At 52.8% G+C, this 17,920-nt stretch overlaps 1 protein-coding gene across 5 annotated transcripts in view; it reads right to left on the minus strand.

The window, feature by feature from the left end:
• Nucleotides 1-9,733: 9,733 nt before the first annotated feature.
• Nucleotides 9,734-17,920, minus strand: part of UBOX5 (U-box domain containing 5) — a 37,211-nt gene continuing 29,024 nt past the window's right edge. For 4 of the 5 annotated variants that reach the window (XM_042931471.1, XM_042931474.1, XM_042931472.1 and 1 more), the window contains 3 exons: nt 15,147-16,347; nt 12,880-13,041; nt 9,734-10,480 (listed from right to left, as the gene is read on the minus strand). In XM_042931471.1, coding sequence (XP_042787405.1) covers nt 10,272-10,480; nt 12,880-13,041; nt 15,147-16,347 — 1,572 coding nt within the window. In that variant the 3' untranslated portion in view covers nt 9,734-10,271. The remainder of the gene's footprint in view (nt 10,481-12,879; nt 13,042-15,146; nt 16,348-17,920) is intronic. The other variant, XM_042931475.1, reaches the window with a different exon arrangement.

Below are 17,920 nucleotides of genomic sequence, written 5' to 3' on the forward strand. Positions count from 1 at the left end.
ACAAAACAAAACAAGACAGCAGAACTGGGCCCCAGGGTCTGTGTCCTTCACCACTCCACTGTCTCATAATTGGCCAGTTATGGCTGACTCACCAAGACATTACTATGTACTAGGATTCAAAGTTGGAGGTCGGTGGTCTTGTGGCTGGCTCAGGGGTCACCCAGGGCTTTCTTATACCCTTCTGGCACCCTCCACATGTCTGGGTGTCTCTCCTCATGGCAAGGAGGGCCGCCACAAAATGGTTCCCTCCTCTGAGCTTTTCCCTTCTCAGGGACCCTCAGGGGACCCGGGGTCCCCACTCCCAAGCTCCTCCAGGCTGGGCAAGAAACTGGCTGTGTGTTAGGCCAGCAGAGGTTCACCCCAGAACTGGGGTGGGTGTGTTCACGGGCTCCTTACAAAATGGGGTTCTGTTAGTGAGGAAGAGGAGGGAGTGGCTGTTGGCCAGTAACCATGTTTGCTGCAGGCCCCAGGCTGGGAGGGATTTGTAGACTCATATAGACCACTTCATGAGGCAGGACCCTGTGGCGCAAAGAACCTCAGTGTCTTGTCCTCCGGGGTCGCACAGCTAGGCAATAACAGAGTTACTGAACCAGGTTGTAGGTCAGGCTGACAAAATGTTAAATAATGCATGTTCTGTCATCTTACCTTGACACGTATGTGCTCATAATGATCTGGAAGCCCCGGTTCAAATTTGGAGTCTCCTGCTCTTGGGACTCCGGCCGCAGAGTTGGCGGCGGGGGAGCTGACCTCTCCCTGCAGCCTGGCTCTGTCCCACATCCCCAGGGACATGCACACAGGTGGGCGCTCTGCCCTTGAGGCTGACAAACCTCCTCCTCTTGCCACGACGCAGACATGTTTGCGCACTTCAAGTGGGTCCCCCTGAGCACAGACCCAGAGGAAAGGACTCCTCCAGCTCCTCCAGAAACAATCATGGGAACAACAGAGTGTTCCAGGGCACAGCCCCCAGGGTACCCATTCAAGGCAGGTATGTCCCCTGGTCTCACCCAGAGGAGGGTCAGAATAGACCCTCTAAGGCATGAGGCCAGGGCCAAGGCCCTTCTCTTAGGCCTTACTGGTCCTTGAAGCCCTAAAACCCTGAAATCCTGTGGTAGCAGACCAGAATCTGTCAGAACTCTGCCCTCAGGAGGCCACGGACTCCAACGACCCAGCTGCTTCATCCCCCACCTGCCACAGGGCAGCGGGGTCCAAACCAGAATGTGCATGTCAGTTTCACTATCTTCTGGCCCTTTCTGGACACTCCGACATGCCCCTCATGTTCTTGAGAGTCTGGCGCCAGCCCTCTACTCCTGGTTCCGTGTTCTCTAACAAGGTTTGGTAAATTTGAGCAAAAGGAACTTAAAGGCTACTGAGAGCTCATAATGTAAGGGAAAGCTGGAGACCCGGGGCTCAGAAACTGTTTCTGGAGGATCATGAAACAGGAACCTGGGAAGGACTCCTGGAATGGCTGTGTCGGATCTCCCCGGCGGCAGCCCCTGAGATGGGGGCTTTTGCACGCGTGATTGCCGAAGGAAGGAGGGAGGGCTCTCGGGAGTGAGTGAAGCAGGACTGGGCTGGGGAAGAAGCCAGGCAAAGGTGGGTCAGCTGGAGTCTAGCCTCAGCCTGATCCCACGGGCAGCTCCAGAGTTGCCCTGCTTTGAGGCCAGGGGGTTGATTTTTTTTTTTTTTTCCTGATGTTTATTTTGAAAGAAGAGAGAGAGAGAGGGAGAGGGAGAGGGAGAAGGAGAACTCGAGTTGGGGGAGGGACAGAGAGAGAGGAGGGAGAATCCCAAGCAGGCTCCGCGCTGTCAGCGCAGGGAGCACAGGGCTTGATCCCACGAACTGTGAGATCATGACCTGAGCTGAAATTGACTGAGCCACCCAGGTGCCCTTGAGTTGATTTTTTTTTTTTTTTTAACATATCTGAGTATTAGTTGTTGGGGGCTGGGGTGGGGGGAGGGGATCTCCCAGGCATTTTCTTGGTGAGGTGGCTGCCCTTGGCCGAGGGCAGGTCTTTAGAGACAGGTCAGCCGTAAGCCATGTGCAATGTGCACAGCATCCGGGGGCCGAACGGGCCCGGCGTCCACCGTGGGATGACTTCGTCCCTCTGCTCAGATTCACGGTCTGGGGAGTGGAGTCTGGCTTTGCTCGCCTCCTATGCCCATCCCCTAGGTGTCTGAATGAAGCTCTCTCAGACTGTATCCAATGGAGAAAGAAGCTGAGGCTTCAGGGAAAACCAAGGCGGTATTATGAAGGGGCAATGGAGGCTGCAGAGCGAATTCCTCCCCCCACCAAAAACATCCATGGAGCGATTTTTCTGAAATCAGAACCAGAGTCCCATCTTTCCTGCCCCCCAACTTAACCTTAGCAGAACTGACCTCCTCCTCCTCCTGTGGGTCGGCATGGTACCCCCAAAATGCTTGGTTCACGTGTTTCCCTGTCCCTCTGTGCCACCAGACAGTGTTCCTTTCTACAGTGGGTCCCCGGACCCAGTGCATCCCACACAGGGTCTTCGGTAAATGACTGACTTAGTGGCGAGCCCCAGTGAGCGTCACGTGCCTCTGTCTGTGCCAGGAGCACAGACACGTGTCAGGATGCAGAGTATTAGGCTAGGAACGTCTTTGGGCTTTCGCCTTTCTCTGCCGAGGAGGACTCTGGCTTTGCCTTCCTGGTTTCTCCTCGCCATAACCCCCCCCCCCCAGCCCTCTCTGGACAGCCGTCTAGGATCTTTTCATTGTTGCAGCAGGGCACAGCAAGGACACCTTTTCTCTGCTCCACAATGACTGGATGTGTGCATGGCTAGGAGCTGGAGTCCTCTGGCGACTTCTTCGCTCACGTGCCCGGGGAACCTGGGCTGGGGTGACCCAAAGGCTGGGCTGGGCTGGGACTGCCGACTGGATTACCTGTGGTACTGTGGTACTACCTGTGGCCCCTCTGTGGGGCTTTTTGCAGCTTGGTGGCCTCGGGATAGTTGGACTTCTTAAGTGTTCCGGCTTCCAGAGTGCTCCAGGAGTGTTCTAGCAAGCCAGGGCTTGGCAAGTGTTCCAGCAAATGAGGCAGGAGTGTTGTGGCATTTTGTGACAGCCTCGGAAATCACACAGGGTCAGGGCTGCTACACTCAATTGGTCGAAGCAGCCACAAGCCCATCCGGAGTCGAGAGAAGGAACAGCGTGCCCCTTTGGATGGAGGAGCACTTGGCACTCTGACTGGCAACTGGTCATTTAAAATAGTCACAGTGGGGACGTCTGGCTGGCTCAGTTGGAAGAGCGTGTGACCCTTGATCTCAGAGTTGTGAGTCTGAGCCCCACGTTGGGGGTAGAGATTACTTAAAAATAAATAAGCTTAAAAAATAAAAACAGAATAGTCACAGGGGCATGAGGTCAGGAGGAAAGGACGAAGACTAAGACTTGAGATCCATTTTTCCAAGGAGTCTTGGAAAGGGAGGTGACAGAACGGCGGCAGAGGAGTAGCGTGGGAGGTGGATGGGAGGTGGCGGGGGGGATGGCCAGGGGACGGGAGGTGGCGGGGTGGTGGTGGATGGGAGGTAGCCAGGGGACGGGAGGTGGCCGGGAGGTGGCCAGGAGGTGGTCAGGGGATGGACGAAGGATGGGAGGTGGCCGGAAGTTGGCCTGGGGATGGGGACAAGGGGTGGATGGGAGGTGGCCAGGAGGTGGCCAGGACGGGAGGATTTTAGGAGGTGTTGCTGAGTAACGGCCCGGTGTGAAATGGCATTTAGGTTGCTGAATCTGTTTCTTTGGCCCCGAACCGGATGGCTCTAAGGCTGAGCTGTGGTGGTCAGACTTGCAAGCATTACGCAGACCAAGTTGGGGCAGGTCTAGCCAGCCGCACCCAGCCTGCCCCCAGAAACTTTCAGGGTGGGGGTGCCTACTGTCATTTCCGTTGTCTCATTACCAAGGGTCAATTTGCAAGGCCATCTCATGCATAAACGCGTGCCCTGGCATCTCATTTCCCCTGGTGTTCATGCTCCCCTGCCCCTCCTTGTTCCCAGGGGCCAAATTCCCCCCAAGCCTGATCTCATCTTTTGGGTGGGAGGGAGAGGAAGGCAGGACAGAGGGGTTCTCTCTGGAGGATCCTGGTTCCTGAGACAGGCTAATTGCAGGCTCCCTAATTAATGAGCCATGGGGTTGCATTTCATCAGCTGAGTCACAGTTGATGTCTGGGCCCTGGACCCAAGGGGAGGGTATCAGGAACCATGGGAGGGGCGGCCAGCCTGTGTCTCTGCCTTTCCCGACCGTGATTCTCTACCCCTTCTTTTAAGATTTTATTTTTAAGTAATCTCTACACCCAACGTGGGGTTCGAACCCACAATCTCAAGATCAAGTCGAATGCTCCACCAACTAAGCCAGCCAGACACCCCTATCCCCTGTTTTCAAACCCAGTTCTCTCTACTGGCTTAGAGGGAATCAGGCTGCCCATCTTCCTCCCTACTCCTGCCTCTGCTTCCCTAGCCCTGGCACCTTCCTGGGACGGTCCCCTAGTCTGTCCATCCCTCGTGGCTTCATACCCCACGGAACCACACAGGGCTCATCTGGTTACTGTTTCCCACTCATCCCGTTCCTCTTTCAAACAGGATCTCCCCCAGCCACACATATCACACAACTGGGGTTGCCATCTGTAGTGTGGCAACCACGGCTCGGTGGGATGCCAGTCCCCACCACCGTGAGCACGACCGCAGACTGCCAAAGGCCATTCCGGGGCCACTTGGCACCTGCTCCTTCCCATGTCCTCCTCCTTCAGTGGCTGCACGTGATGGGTACTTTTCCATTCAGACTTCAGCTAGATTTCTCCACTTACACGAAGTTAACTGTGCTGAGTCTTTGTTGGGGGAACAGCTTTTATTTTTGTGCCTAGAGGTGTAATATTTTTTGATTTTCAAAAGCTGTGCTATAGCTTGGTCATGAGTTGTTATTCCAAAATTAGACTATTTTTTATGCCTCTGGTTCTGGTTTGCATGGTGGACCTGGGCCCGAGCAGGTAGAGGAGTTGCACCAGACCAGTGCTGGCAGTGCCTCTGCCCTGCCTGAGGTCCCAGCTCAATAGAGGGATCCTTAGAGGCCCTCCTGTGACATCCAGGCCACTCTTATGGAGGGAACTTGAGTCTGCTCTTTGGCAGCCTCTGCCACCAGTAGGGTGTCTCAGGGGTAAGGAGTGGCCTTCAAGTCAGCCGAGCTCTTTGTGGACCCGAGCCTCAGTTTCCTCCTTCAGGAGTTAAAGACTGGGGGGGGGGGGGCCTGCCTAGCTCAGTCCGTAGATCATGTGACTCTAGATCTCAGGGTTGTGAGTTCAAGCCCCATGTTGGCCAGAGAACTTACTTAAAAAAAAGCGGGGAGAGCGCCTGGGTAGCTCAGTATGTGAGGGTCTGACTTTGGTTCAGGTCACGATCCCATGGTTTGTGGATTCAAGCCCCGCATCAGGCTTGCTGCTGTCAGTGCAAAGCCCACTTCCAACCATCTGTCCCTCTCTCTCTCTGCCCCTGCTTGCTCACTTGCTCTCAAAAAATAAATAAATCTTAAAAAAAAAAAAAAAGCCACAAGGATTAAATGAGGTAATACACATAAAGCACCCAGCACAATGCAGAGAGAGGGAGACACATAATCTGGAGCAAGCTCCAGGCTCTGAGCTGTCAGCAGCTGTCAGCTTATCCAAGTGAGCCACCCAGGGGCCCCCCCAAAAAAAACTTCTGGATGCCAAGTTTTTTGGTTTTTTTTTTTGAAACTCACATGGGTGGTGGCCTTCAGTCTCCACAACCTCCTTGGTAATAAACGTATGATCATGTGTGTGTAAACCACTTGTTCCTGAGCACTTCTTCTGGATGCAGCTGGCCCCTCCACTGGGGGGCGATATGGCTTCTCAGGTGCTGCAAGGGCCTTGGCTGGCTGCTTCTGGTGGCGCGACAAGTGTTCTCTTCCTAGTTTTGCCAGAGGATCTTTGGGGCTAGAATCCTGGAAGTGGGATGGCTGGGTCAGAGGGTCCACACACATGTAGCCCTCTCACCTTGCCCTTGGCAGTTTGTATGCCTCTCATTCCCACCAGCAGCACGTGATAGGACCTGTGAGACCAGAGCACCCATGGTATGTTGTAGCCAGACTGTGAGATGGGTGCCCATGTGCTAAGCAAGACACGGTGTTTCAGGATTGTTTTTATTTTATCACATTATGAGCAAGGTTGAGCATCTTTTGGTATGTTTAAAAGGCTATTTGCATTTCTTTATGAATCTGGATTTTATTTTTATTTAAAAAAAATTTTTTTAACATTTATTTATTTTTGAGAGATAAAGCACAAGCAGGGGAGAGGCAGAGAGAGGGAGACACAGAATCCGAAGCAGGCTCTAGGCTGCAAGCTGTCAGCACAGAGCCCGACCCGGGGCTCCAACCCACGAACCATGAGACCATGACCTGAGCTGAGGTCGGACGCTTAGCTGACTGAGCCACCCAGGTGCCCCAATCAGGTTTTTATTTTTAGAAACTATATATTAACCATTTGCATAATACAAGTCCCAATATATTTTCCCAGCTTGTAATTTATATTTTTACTTTGCTAATGGTGGCTTTTTCCCCGATGTACAAGTTTTTTTGTTTTTAATTTCAACGTAGTCAAATTTATCACTCTTCTCCCGTGCTGTACCTGGATTTTGAATGAGGAGGGTTTTCCTCATTCCCGGGTTCACAGTAATCCCCTCATTTTCCATTTTCTTCTAGTTCTTTGATGGTTTCCTTCTTCCAGGAGCTCCAGCTCCACTTGGTGAAGGTCCATTTTTCCCTGTTGGTTGGTGATGCCCCCATTATGGTGCCCCGAGTTTCCACAGGCACTTGGACCTGCTTCTGGATTTTCAGTTCTGTTTCGTTGGTCTGTGTATACAAGGGTCAGCTCTCCCCACCGAACCCAAACCATTCTTCATTTTCAGCATTTTCCTGTTTCCTCCCCCCCGCCTCTGGCTTGTTTTTCCAAATGATTTTGGTAATAAGAACAGTGTCTAATGACAAAGGCAAATGTCCAGGAAAGAATGTTAAGGGAAACCGCAGTCAACAGAACCACACAGCATATATACATACTTTCTTCCTCTCCTGTAAGATATTGTAAGAGAAAAAAAAAAAACAAACCAAAGTGTTTGTGTGGTCACATGGTGATAACATGCAGCATCGCCTCACTGCCGGCACAAACCTTTGGGGGAGGGAAGGGTGCCTCTTGTCCCTTCTTCCTCACTTCCTCCCGTGCCACTCTGGAGATCTTGTCACCCCTCTGGGCCATGGCACTTCTTTATAAGAGAGGGAGTGCATCACTGCGGGGTGGAGCCTGGGGTATGGCCTCTGCCACCTATGGCTGGACAGAGCGTCTTTGGCTGATCCCCAGCCCAGCCAGTCCCTTCCAGCCTAGATCTGGAAGGAAAGACCCTGCCGGAGCGGGCTGCAAAGGGACTTGAGGGGACTGGAAGAGGGCGGAGGGGCCACCTCCAAGGGAGGGGACAGCCCTGAGGCGCCCCGCCCCGCCCACAGCCCTCACAATGGCAGCTGGCCCAGTATTACAAGCCCGCCGGCAGGAGGCTAGCAACGGCCTGGAAGCCGGGCGGGCGGCGGCTTCCTCCAGGGACAGGTCGCTTTGTCTGCAGACCTACTTACAGCAACCCCCGTGGCAGAGGACTGGTTTCTTGGGGGATGGAAAAGCTCCGCGCGGCCAGGCGGTCTCGAGCTGGAGACGCGCGGGGAGCAGCAGCGCGGCCGGGGGCTAGGGCAGCCTGCTCTGCCCGGGTGCCCAGGTGCTGCAGGGTCCTGCGGCCAGGCTTCCAGGAGATGGAATACTCTGTGAGCACCGAGCAGCTGCTCCTCTTCTTCCTGGCTATCTGGTTCTTCTACTTCTTCTAAGTGGCCCTCCCTCCCGTTGCCCCTGGGGCTGGCGGGCCACAGCAGGAGCGAGCTGGTCCAGTCCCTGTTCAAAGGCGCAGAGTGGCCAAGGGCTGGGGCCTCAGCCCCACAGGGAGGACAGCCAGGAGGCAAGGCCGCACTGCCCCTTGGAGATGAATATTTGGGGCCCAGGGGCCCAGGGCTGCGCACCACAAATGGGCTTGGCGTCGAGTAAATGATACAGGAAAGGGGAAGACGGGCGCCCCACAGAACCTGCGGTCTGCGAGGGGGCAGCGGGCCTCATCAAGGCTTTGCGGTCCTGCGTCTACTAGAGTCGGAGTCAACTCTGTGTTTACTGGTTAGCTGCTTTGTGCCTGGCCCCTGGCTCTGCTGAGAAATAAACTGCCCTCTGAGCCTGGTTGGCGGCAGGTGAGATGTTATTCCCGTTTTCTAGGGGCGAGGAACTGCCCAGCTGGCCGTGCCTAGTGCCATTTTTGGCAAGGCTGGTGAAAGACAAATGTCCTTTTGGGGGGCGCTTTAGAATAAGATAAAGGGGCACCTGGCTGGTTCAGCCGATAGAGCATGTGACTCTGGATCGTGGGGTCGTGACTTTAAGCTCCGTGTTGGGCGTAGAGCTTAAAAAAACAAGTAAGATAAAAATGAATGCATCTCCAAGGATGTGGGTGTGGCTCCACTGGTCACAGGACAGGAACTGTCCACCCCAGCAGCTCCCATGCCTGGTTTCCTACCAGAGCCTCCTGGGGCGCAGAAGGTCTTTTCAAATGCAGATCACCAGGCCCCTCCGCTAGAGGGAGAAAACTCTGCCCCCATCTGGATGTGCCTTATGTAGACCCCACCCGGGAAGGGGCTTCCTCTGGCTCCCTGGGGTGGGGCTCACAGGACGCCCCCCAGAGAGAAGGGCTCCTGAGTAGTGAACCTGCTTCAGGTTGGCTGCTCCTCTGAGGCCACCACAGGCTGAGGGCAGCCATCCCCCCACCCCCAGCAGTGCTTTTGCTCCGAATGCTGGGGCTTTTCTTAGAACACAAGCAAGGAGGGTAAGGCCAGGCCATTTGAAGCCAAAGAGCAGCTCAGAGGAAAGGCCAGCAGTGCAGACTCTGAAGTCTCAGGTGAGGCTGTGTCAAGGGAAGGAATTTCCTTTGAGGAGCACAAATACCCCCGGAATCTCTAACCCCACCCCCAGATCTCTAAATTCCCGGGACTCAAGAATCTGAGTTTTTAATCAGCTCCCTCCTTCCCGGGGTCACTCCCTGGGGTCCCCCTGGAGCATGAGCTGCAGGCCTGTGGGAGGGGAGGGGAGCAGGCGGCTGGGATTTCTGGGCAGCTTATGGCCCTGAGGACTCAAGGTGAACTCCCTCCTGACATCCTCCAGGGCACGGGGAACAGCCTGGTGCATTTTCTCACTGCCATCCTTCCAGGGAGTAGAACCTCTTCCACACAGTAAACAGTTGTAAGAATACATACGTTCCCTCTGGGACGCCACAGAACTGAATTTTGAATGAAAACAATGCAGCCTATAAACAAGCACTTTTCCCAGAATGGGCCCCGTGCAGAAAAGCTCTGTTCTCAGAGGGCAGTGCACAGGCTCCGCCAAGATGAGGGAAGCCTGTGCCACACCGGCCCAAGGGAGGGTGCCCAACCCACCCTGCGTGCACACCCATGTGCAAACCCTCACACATGCCAAGCATCGAAAACGTGACTTCTCGTCCCTTCAGGCCATTGACCTGAATTGCAGCCAGACAGGGTTGCACTGACTGCTTGAGGCTGCCCTATGATGGTCCCACTTTGTGTGGGTGCCGGTGGGGACAGGAGTATGACGACACTGACAGGCACTCTGTCAGGAGGAAGTCCACAGAGGACAGACGTCAACCATCGCTTTATTAAGGCTCAGAGTCGTCTGCCAGTCGGGGGCTGAGTCACTCACCGCAGACTCCAGCCACGGAACACTCTAGGTGACCCCACGGGCGGAGGCTGTCCTTGAGCTCTCAAGCCATGGTCTCTCATGCTCCACTCGGGTCCATCCTGCAGGGCTGGGGTGTGTGTGCAGACAACTCGGGGGGCCCTTGGCAGGGTGGGGCTGGCTCTAACAGGCCCTGGGCTCTGGCAGGGGGGTGGCAGGGAGGCACAGGAGGGCAGGGATACATCCCCTATCCCTCCCAGCCCAAACTATGGCTTTGTTACCCTATTGCCACTTGAGCAGGAGTGGAGCACCCCTCCCCTGTGCTCTGGCCCGGGTGCTACACTCTGGAAGGAGGCAAAGGGAAAGCCCCTGGGGGAGAAAGGGCCCCTCTGTGCTTGGGATTTGGCCTGACTTCAGGGGATCGTGCCCCCCAACCCCACACACACACTCCCTCAGCTCCTCCCATCGACAGGTCTTCTCAGGTTGGAGCCGGTCACTCAGAAGTGGACACGCAGCACGTCCTGGCTGGCAAATGGCCTCTGGCAGGCTGTGCACGTCATGGGCAGGGAGCGCTGCTTCTCACCCAGGCAGGGCCGGCATAGGAGGTGGCCACAGGGGAGCTGGTACACAGGCTCCTTTTTGAAGTAGGGAGAAAACGCTCTTTTGCAGGAGGCACATTCGGGCCCCGGGATGCTCCCAGGCTGCTCTGGTAAATCAGGGAGGAAAATAGGCCAAGGTGAGGCGAAAGCTGTCCCCTGGTCCAGGCTCCGTCCTGATGGCAGGGCATGAGCCTGAAGTGGGACAAGAAGCTTCCCCACCCTCCACCCCTTCAGCGGCATGGCTTTATCCCTCCTGGGGCCACTTCTGGCTGCTCTGGGAGGAGAGGGTGTTGGGGAGCCAGGACACCTGGGAGACCTCCCCTCAATCATCAAATCTTGGTGCTCCAGTGAGTGCCCAAGAAAAGCTGGCTTCTGAAGGCAAGCGGACCGCACTGAGCCCTCCCTCCCAGTCTCTGAGCAGGATTTGCTTCCCCCTGGAACAGGCTGCTACGGTCAGAGCGAGGCACAAGCTCATCCTGATAACATAAACTACAAGAAAGGCAAGACGACCCAAGAAAGGAGACAGCAGACAGCGAGCAGGTGTAGCAGGGCTGGGCAGGTCCAAGGAGGAGGGAGGGCACCACGTGGGCAGCCCTGAGGTCTGAGTTACCCACTGAGCCTGGCACCTGCTTCTTCTCTTCAGCCTGGCAGCCCCTCCTGACCTGTCAATCCCCTTCCTGTGCTGCAGGCTCCCTCTTTCCCTGCTTCCCACAGGGCCTCCCTGAATGAGGGCCGCAGTGGCCACGTCCTGCCACTGCTTCCCCAAGCTGCACCTGCTGCGCTTCCTTCTCTTGTGGCCCTAGCCTAAGGAGGCTGCTTTGTCCCCACTCCACACCCCTCTGGAGAGGGCAAGGGTGGTCTCTTAGGGGAAAAAAAGAGGCCGGCCATGCAGAAAGAGAGGGACAGCAAGTACAAAGAATGGTTGGTCCAAAACCAAACCAAAGCAAAAAAAAAAAAAAAAAAAGGAATGGCTGGTCCATTAAAGAAAGACAGGACACAGAGCTGTGATGGCGGAGACTGGCTTCAGGTGAGGCTACAAAGGGGGCAGGCTGGGGTGCGCAGGACTTCACCAGCGGCAGGGGCTTAGAATTTGTTCCAGGATCAGTGGGATGCCCTGGGAGGAGTCTAAGAAGTGAAGTGCCATGCGCTGGTGGACATTACAGGTGAGAGTGGCTGTGCGGGAGCAGCAGGGCTGCTGAAAGAGACAGGGAGGGGCTGGGAAGGGGACGGCACAGGGGACAGGGTGGCAGCAGAGTGCTCGGAGATCCACTTTGGAAGAGTACGTACAGGACTTGAGGATGAATGGATGTCAGGAAGGCTGAAGGACACCAAGGACAATCTCCACGTTACAGGCCTGACCCAAGAGAAGATGCTGCTCTTTACTAGCAATGGGGTGATGGGGCGTGTCTGCAGTTCTGAGTTAGAACTTCACTCAACATCTATCCAGGGGTTTCCCACATGGAGGTGCCAGGCAGCTGTCAGGGAGGCCAGGGTCTGAGTTCCAAGGAGAGGAAGGAGCCACAGCGGGGAGCACGGGCAGTCACTGGCCAGTGGGTTCTCTCTGGGATGGCAGGGCAGAGAAGAGTTTGCAGGACCAGAGTCTGGAAGAGGAGTCAGAAGTGGAAATTGCAAAGGGACAGTGAAAAGAGGGAGAAAAAGAGCGCAGGATCCGAAAGGCCAAGAGAGAAGGGGTTTCAGGAAGGAGGGGCTGGCAAGCCGCATCAGACACTGCTGGGAGGGGAAGGGAGAGCAACCACTGCGTCTGGAGCCGTGGAAACCACCGGTCTCCTGGACGAGAAGGTTCTTGGCGATGGTCAGGATGGAAACAAGAGAGACAGGGAGGTGTGGATGAGAAGAAGAAGAGGTAAGAATGGCCTGGCTCTGGATGGGCAACAAGAATCGAGCATACACCTTATCACGGGCTCCTTCAGGCTTCATCTTGTAAAAATTGCCTAGCATTCCGGCATGTTCTCTCACCTTGTATCCTAACTGATTCTATCATCTAATGTGGTCCCAGGTTCACTGTGGGCAAAAACTGCCTCAGTCAAAAGCTGCTACAGCTCTATTCTAAACACCAGTGAAACTGTTAACAGGAAGGGATGAAGGAGACAACCCCCAAGCTTCTCTCCACACTTCCTTAAAATAAACTGCCCAGCTGTCAGATGGGAGACAGACTGGATCTGAAAACTAACCAAAGGAGGGGAAACAAAAGTCCTCAGGACAGAACAATTAATATTAGATCTTATCAAAAACACTGCAGAGTTGCCAAGCCCTAAGTCCACAGAATTACCAAGAGTTAACTAGAGAAAGCTCTCCTTGTGAAGAGTTAAACTTCACAGGAGCCCCTCAGCTCCCCGTGGAAAAGGAAAGAGACAGAGTTCTCCCTGAGGCCCGGGTGCTGGCTGCTGGCACTAAGGAGGCTGGGCATGGCGGTCCCAGGAGCCCCAGAGGCAGGGCCCAGGCTTCTGCTCCCGGGCTCTGGCGAGACGGATGGGGCCCCAGTTACCCGAGGCAGCGCCTGGCCTCCAGGAGGCGCTGCTCTCTCTTGTGCCGAGCTGTTGGAGCTGTCCCCGGGTCAGCCGAGCCGTGAAGGAGGGCATGGAGCCAAGAGTCGATGTCAAGGCAACTTCCAAGCTTTGTGACAGCTTCTGCTCGTGGGAAACGGGACCTGACAAGAGATGCACAGACCACGATATCCAGAGAGGTTCAGCAAAAAAGACCAAGCAATAAGTCCTTGGAGGACCACAAGAACAGTACTTCTAACTTCAAATGGACGCAGATGTAAAGAAACTCCTCCCTGACGTCTGCTAGTGGATTGTGATGATGGAGTACCAGCAGTCAAAGCCTTGGGGACGTTCCTACCCATCCCACACCACTTTCAGGGTTTCTGGGCCAGCTCTAGCTTTCCTCCTCCTGGAAAGATTTCTGGGCAGGCCTGGGCCACCTTGTGGCTCACTTGCAGAACTGCACCCTACTTTCAGAAGGTCTCCTTGCAGGCCAAGGAGGTGCCCACCATTGTGCCCCTGCTCCCTGTCCATTCCCTCGCCAGCAGCTTTTCCTCATCTCCTCCCTTTTGGGGCCCCCACCCTCACCGCTCTGCGGGTTTGCTGGCCTGCACTCTCTGGGCATTTGCGTCCTCTCTCTCCTGCTGAGTAAAGCAAAGTGGTCATTACCAAGTAGAATGACAAAGACCTCACTCTGCCCACTCCACTATCTAAGGGACCTTCTCTGTGTGGTTCACAGAAAGCCAAGCAGTAGGCTGAGGGTGAAGGCAATGGGAGAGTGAGACAGCTGTCCACGAAAGAACCCAGAGACCTGCCTGGTATCAGGGTTCACAAAACTGCCCCAAAGTAGGGAGTAGAACATTTTGTCTACAGTGTGCAGGACTTGCTTGGGGCCTTGAAGCACAGGTCAGCATGGTCTTATATCACCAACAAACCTGACCTTACAGACATCAGGGTCTAAGGACCTTTCTTTGTCTCACCCCACTGCACCTCAGATGCTTCCAGGAGTTTCCAGGGGTCATGTTGACTAACATCTATACTCAAAACCAGAGAAGACACAGATGTAACCTTTAAGTGCACTATTTGCATAGGGCTTTTACAGTAAGAGAGGATATCACAAGAATGATAAAATCTAAACAGATTTATTTTCATAAGGAAAAAGAAAGTGTCAAAGAGTTATCTCCAAAAGCACCAGGCACTAACAATCATGGGCAAATTCTACCAAATATGGAAAGAGGAAATTATTCTAATACTCTTACATTGTTCTAAAGTTGAGTACAGGAAAATGTCTTAATTCTTCTTATGGAGCACACAAATCTTTGGTAACAAAACATGACCAGAGATGGTATGTGTACACGACAGTTCAAATTATTCACCCAAAATAAAACGCTAGCAAACAGAACCAAGCAGAACATTAAAAGAAGCATGACCAAATGAAGTTTTCCAGGAATGTAATAACGGTTGAATATTAAGAAGCCTATTAATGTATTTTTTCACACTAAAAGATCTAAGGATGAAAAATCATAGTACCATCTCCACTGATATTGAAAAGGCATTAGACAAAAATTCAACCACCAATCTTAGATAAAAACACTGAATTAAAAACATTTAAAAACATGACTGAATAAAATAGGAATCAAAGGTGTGGGAGAGTGTCTGAAATGGCTCCCAATGAGACCCACCTCCAGAGACTCATGCCCTAGGGTACCCCCTTCCCCTTGAGTGTGGGCCAGACTTAGTGACTTGCTTCTAACAGAATAAAGCAAAAATGAAGGGATGCCACTTCCACAATTAGGTAATATAAGACTATGACTTCCATCTTGTGCTTACACAGCTACCGTGTTATGTGCTGCCCTTGAGAGGTCCATGTGGCAAGGAACTGAGGACAGACTGAGTCTGCTGGCCACCAGCCAAGACCAGCCAACAGGGAAGAGAGGCCCTCGGAACAATAGTTCAGCCAGGAACCGAATCCTGTAACAATCACAGGAATGAGCTTATGAGTGAATCCTTCCCCAGTCAAGCCATGAAGTGGCTGCAGCCCCAGCCAACACTTTGACAGCAGCTGGAGAAGACCCCGCAGCAGGTGACCCAGCCAAACTATCTGGCTTCCTGACCAGAGAAGCTAGGAGATAATGAATGTGTGGTGCTTTAAGCCAGTAAGTTTTGGGATAACTTAAGACGGCAAAACATAAAGCACAGGGCAATAGTGCCACGCGTCACCTGGGAAGCACAGGGAGGGCAGCGGACATGGAAGCAGGGCGTGGATTACCTGTTGAGCAGTCCATATGTGTCAGCCCAAGTTCACTGGCAGCTTTCATTTTCTTAGCGGTGTGCTCTGAGGTAGTGGGTGAGACCAGAAGGCTTGTGGTAGAAAAACAGGAAGCGTTTACCCCAAGGCTACTGTCCGGGGCATGTTCAGTCTGCTCCATCTTCCTTTTCCGAGAGGGCAGAGCAATGGAAGAAGGTGTCACTGCCAATGCAGTCTGTGCTCTCCCAAGCAGATGGCAGCCCGGAATGGAGTGCTGGAGCAGGAAATGGTCGATCCGGGCCTTCAGGGAGGGGTGAGGCAGGGGCTGGGAGTGTGGAGTAAAGGCTACCCCCGTGAAAGGGTCACTGGGCACTCGGCCCCAGGCGGCTTCGCTGCGGTTACACTTTTCCAGCGTGCTCTGGTCGATGACCTTGCCTGAAGGCAGCAGCATGGGGCAAGGCATGATCTCCAGGGTGATGGGATCCAGGAACTCCTCAGGCACATCCTGAATCACCTCGGCTAGCTCCTGCAGGCTGGAGGGGGCCTGCTGGCCCTCAGACAGGCTTCCGGGATCACAGTCACTCTCCATGGGCAAGGCTGGGGCCTGCAGAGTCAAGTCCTGAGGGAGGCTCTCTGAGGCAACCAGCAGGACACTGTCTATCACCTCCTGAGAGCAGGTTTTAGCTGGCTGACCCCACACTTCCAATCGTTTGATGCAAGGGATACCGCTGCCTGTCACGTGGGTGATACAGATCTTGAGATGGACCACGTGGCTAAGGGAAAGAGCCCCTTTATTCCAGAGCTCCTGTGCCACAACAGCAGGAGAGGGGAGTGTGGCGTCCATTGGGCCAAAAGGTGGCCTGGCCTTGAAGCCCCTGTGACTAAACACCACTTGGCTCTGGTTTTTCAATAAGACTTTGCCTACTAAGGTGAACGCCTCCTTGTCTGGGATGGACGGCTCGGCGGGGCCCGGGGTCCGACACTCGGGGGCATTCCAAGATGCTCTGCTGGATAAGGCAGATGTGTACATTTCCAGGCCGGTGACATTCTGGCCTCCCCCAGCTGTGAGGTCTATGTTAATCCTACAGATTTCCACACTGAAGGGAAAGGAAACTATCACGTAGACCGGTGGCTTAATGAAATACTCTGTCCTAAAACCATGACTTCTCTTTGTCAGGTCTTCAGAGATGAGATTTTCTACTTCATAACCATCAGCTGATATCTAGAGTTAATGACAAATAAGACACGCATTCACTTGATGAGATCCAAATGAAGACAACTAGATTTCAAGAATTTGCTACTTTTTAGACAATTATTTAAAGAAAGTCTTAAGTTCCTCATTTAAACTTTCCTCTATTATACTGAATTCACCAGGGCTTTTTTGCGGGGAGGCACTCAAGGTTATCAGGTCAAGGGCTGAGGGCAACCGTGTCCCCAAATACTGCCCATCCTTGAAAAATACAAGCAACAAAAGTCTGCTCAATCCAAACAAAAATTCCTTCAAAATAATGTCTGTGAGAAAAAAGGACAGCTATACTAGTTTTTTTTTTATTGTAGAGGATGAAACCACAGAAATTTAGGGGAAAACAAAGATGTTCATTACAGTTCTTAATTTTGTATTTGGACTCTATCAATTATTAAATTTCCATAGCAATCTTCTTGTGGACAATCTTCTTGTGAATCTATGACTGAGGGAACTTGGTCAAAAACAAAAGTGTGGGGGCACCTGGGTGGTTCAGTCAGTTAAGTATCTGACTCTTGATATCAGTTTAAGTCATGATCTCATTGTCATGAGATCGAGCCCCACATCGGGCTCTGCACCGAGCATGGAGCCTGCTTGGGATTCTCTCTCTTCTCTCTCTGCCCGTCCCCTGCTCATGCTTTCTCTCTTTCTCAAAATAAATAAACATTAAAAAAAAAAAAAAGTGTGTTCACCAACAAGGACCATAAAAGACTATACGAAATCTAGAGCAGTGAATATGCTAGGGGGTGGGATTGTGAGCAACTTCTCCCCCTCTTAATATTCCTAATATTCGTTTATAACCAGTGGAAATTTTAAGATACAGGTATGCCTCCCTCTTTCTGAAAGTTCCTATCACACCACTTTGCTTTTACATAAGACCTATATTAGCACCTGTATTTGCTAACCAAAAGAAATCCAAAGAGAATTTTTACTTTTACGAAAAAAAGTTTTGGTATCACACTAATGTAGATCTCTTGTAAATGAACTTCTGGAAGGCGGTGGATATTCATTTTACGCCATTTCAGCCTGCGAAAGGTTTCATAAGAATGTTCTTTTCAGATGGCGGAGGAAGCCTGTGTCTCTGTTCAAAGACATCAGGCTAGCAATCTGGGAACCTGAAACAGCATGCTGTGTGCAGAAGCTCAAAATTAAAGGACGGCTCAATTCTCTTTTTGCAGTTTCCTTACTCCTTGCTCCGGGCTGTGGAAAGATAACCTCCTTTGCACAAAAGGCAAAGCAACTTGGTTCAAATAAAGAAGAAGGAATCCAAACAACAAATACAAGTCATTATTTCTAGCATGAGAAGTAAGCGAGAGGAATACTGGGGGAGACAGTATTTCTACCTTCGCTGTGACCTTGAGTAGAATTAAATTTTATCATCAGAGGGAGGAGCACAATGAACACGACCCTCCAGAAAATGAGCCACAGCTCCCCTTGTAACAGTGCTGCATGATTCTAGGGGTACATCCTGGCCATTGCTTACCTAAATATCACCTGGTGGGATTTAAAACAGTGAAGGTGAAAGCACATTACACCTAAATTAAGTCCACAT

This window comes from Panthera leo, chromosome A3 (assembly GCF_018350215.1).
Source record: "Panthera leo isolate Ple1 chromosome A3, P.leo_Ple1_pat1.1, whole genome shotgun sequence".
NCBI lineage: Eukaryota > Metazoa > Chordata > Mammalia > Carnivora > Felidae > Panthera > Panthera leo.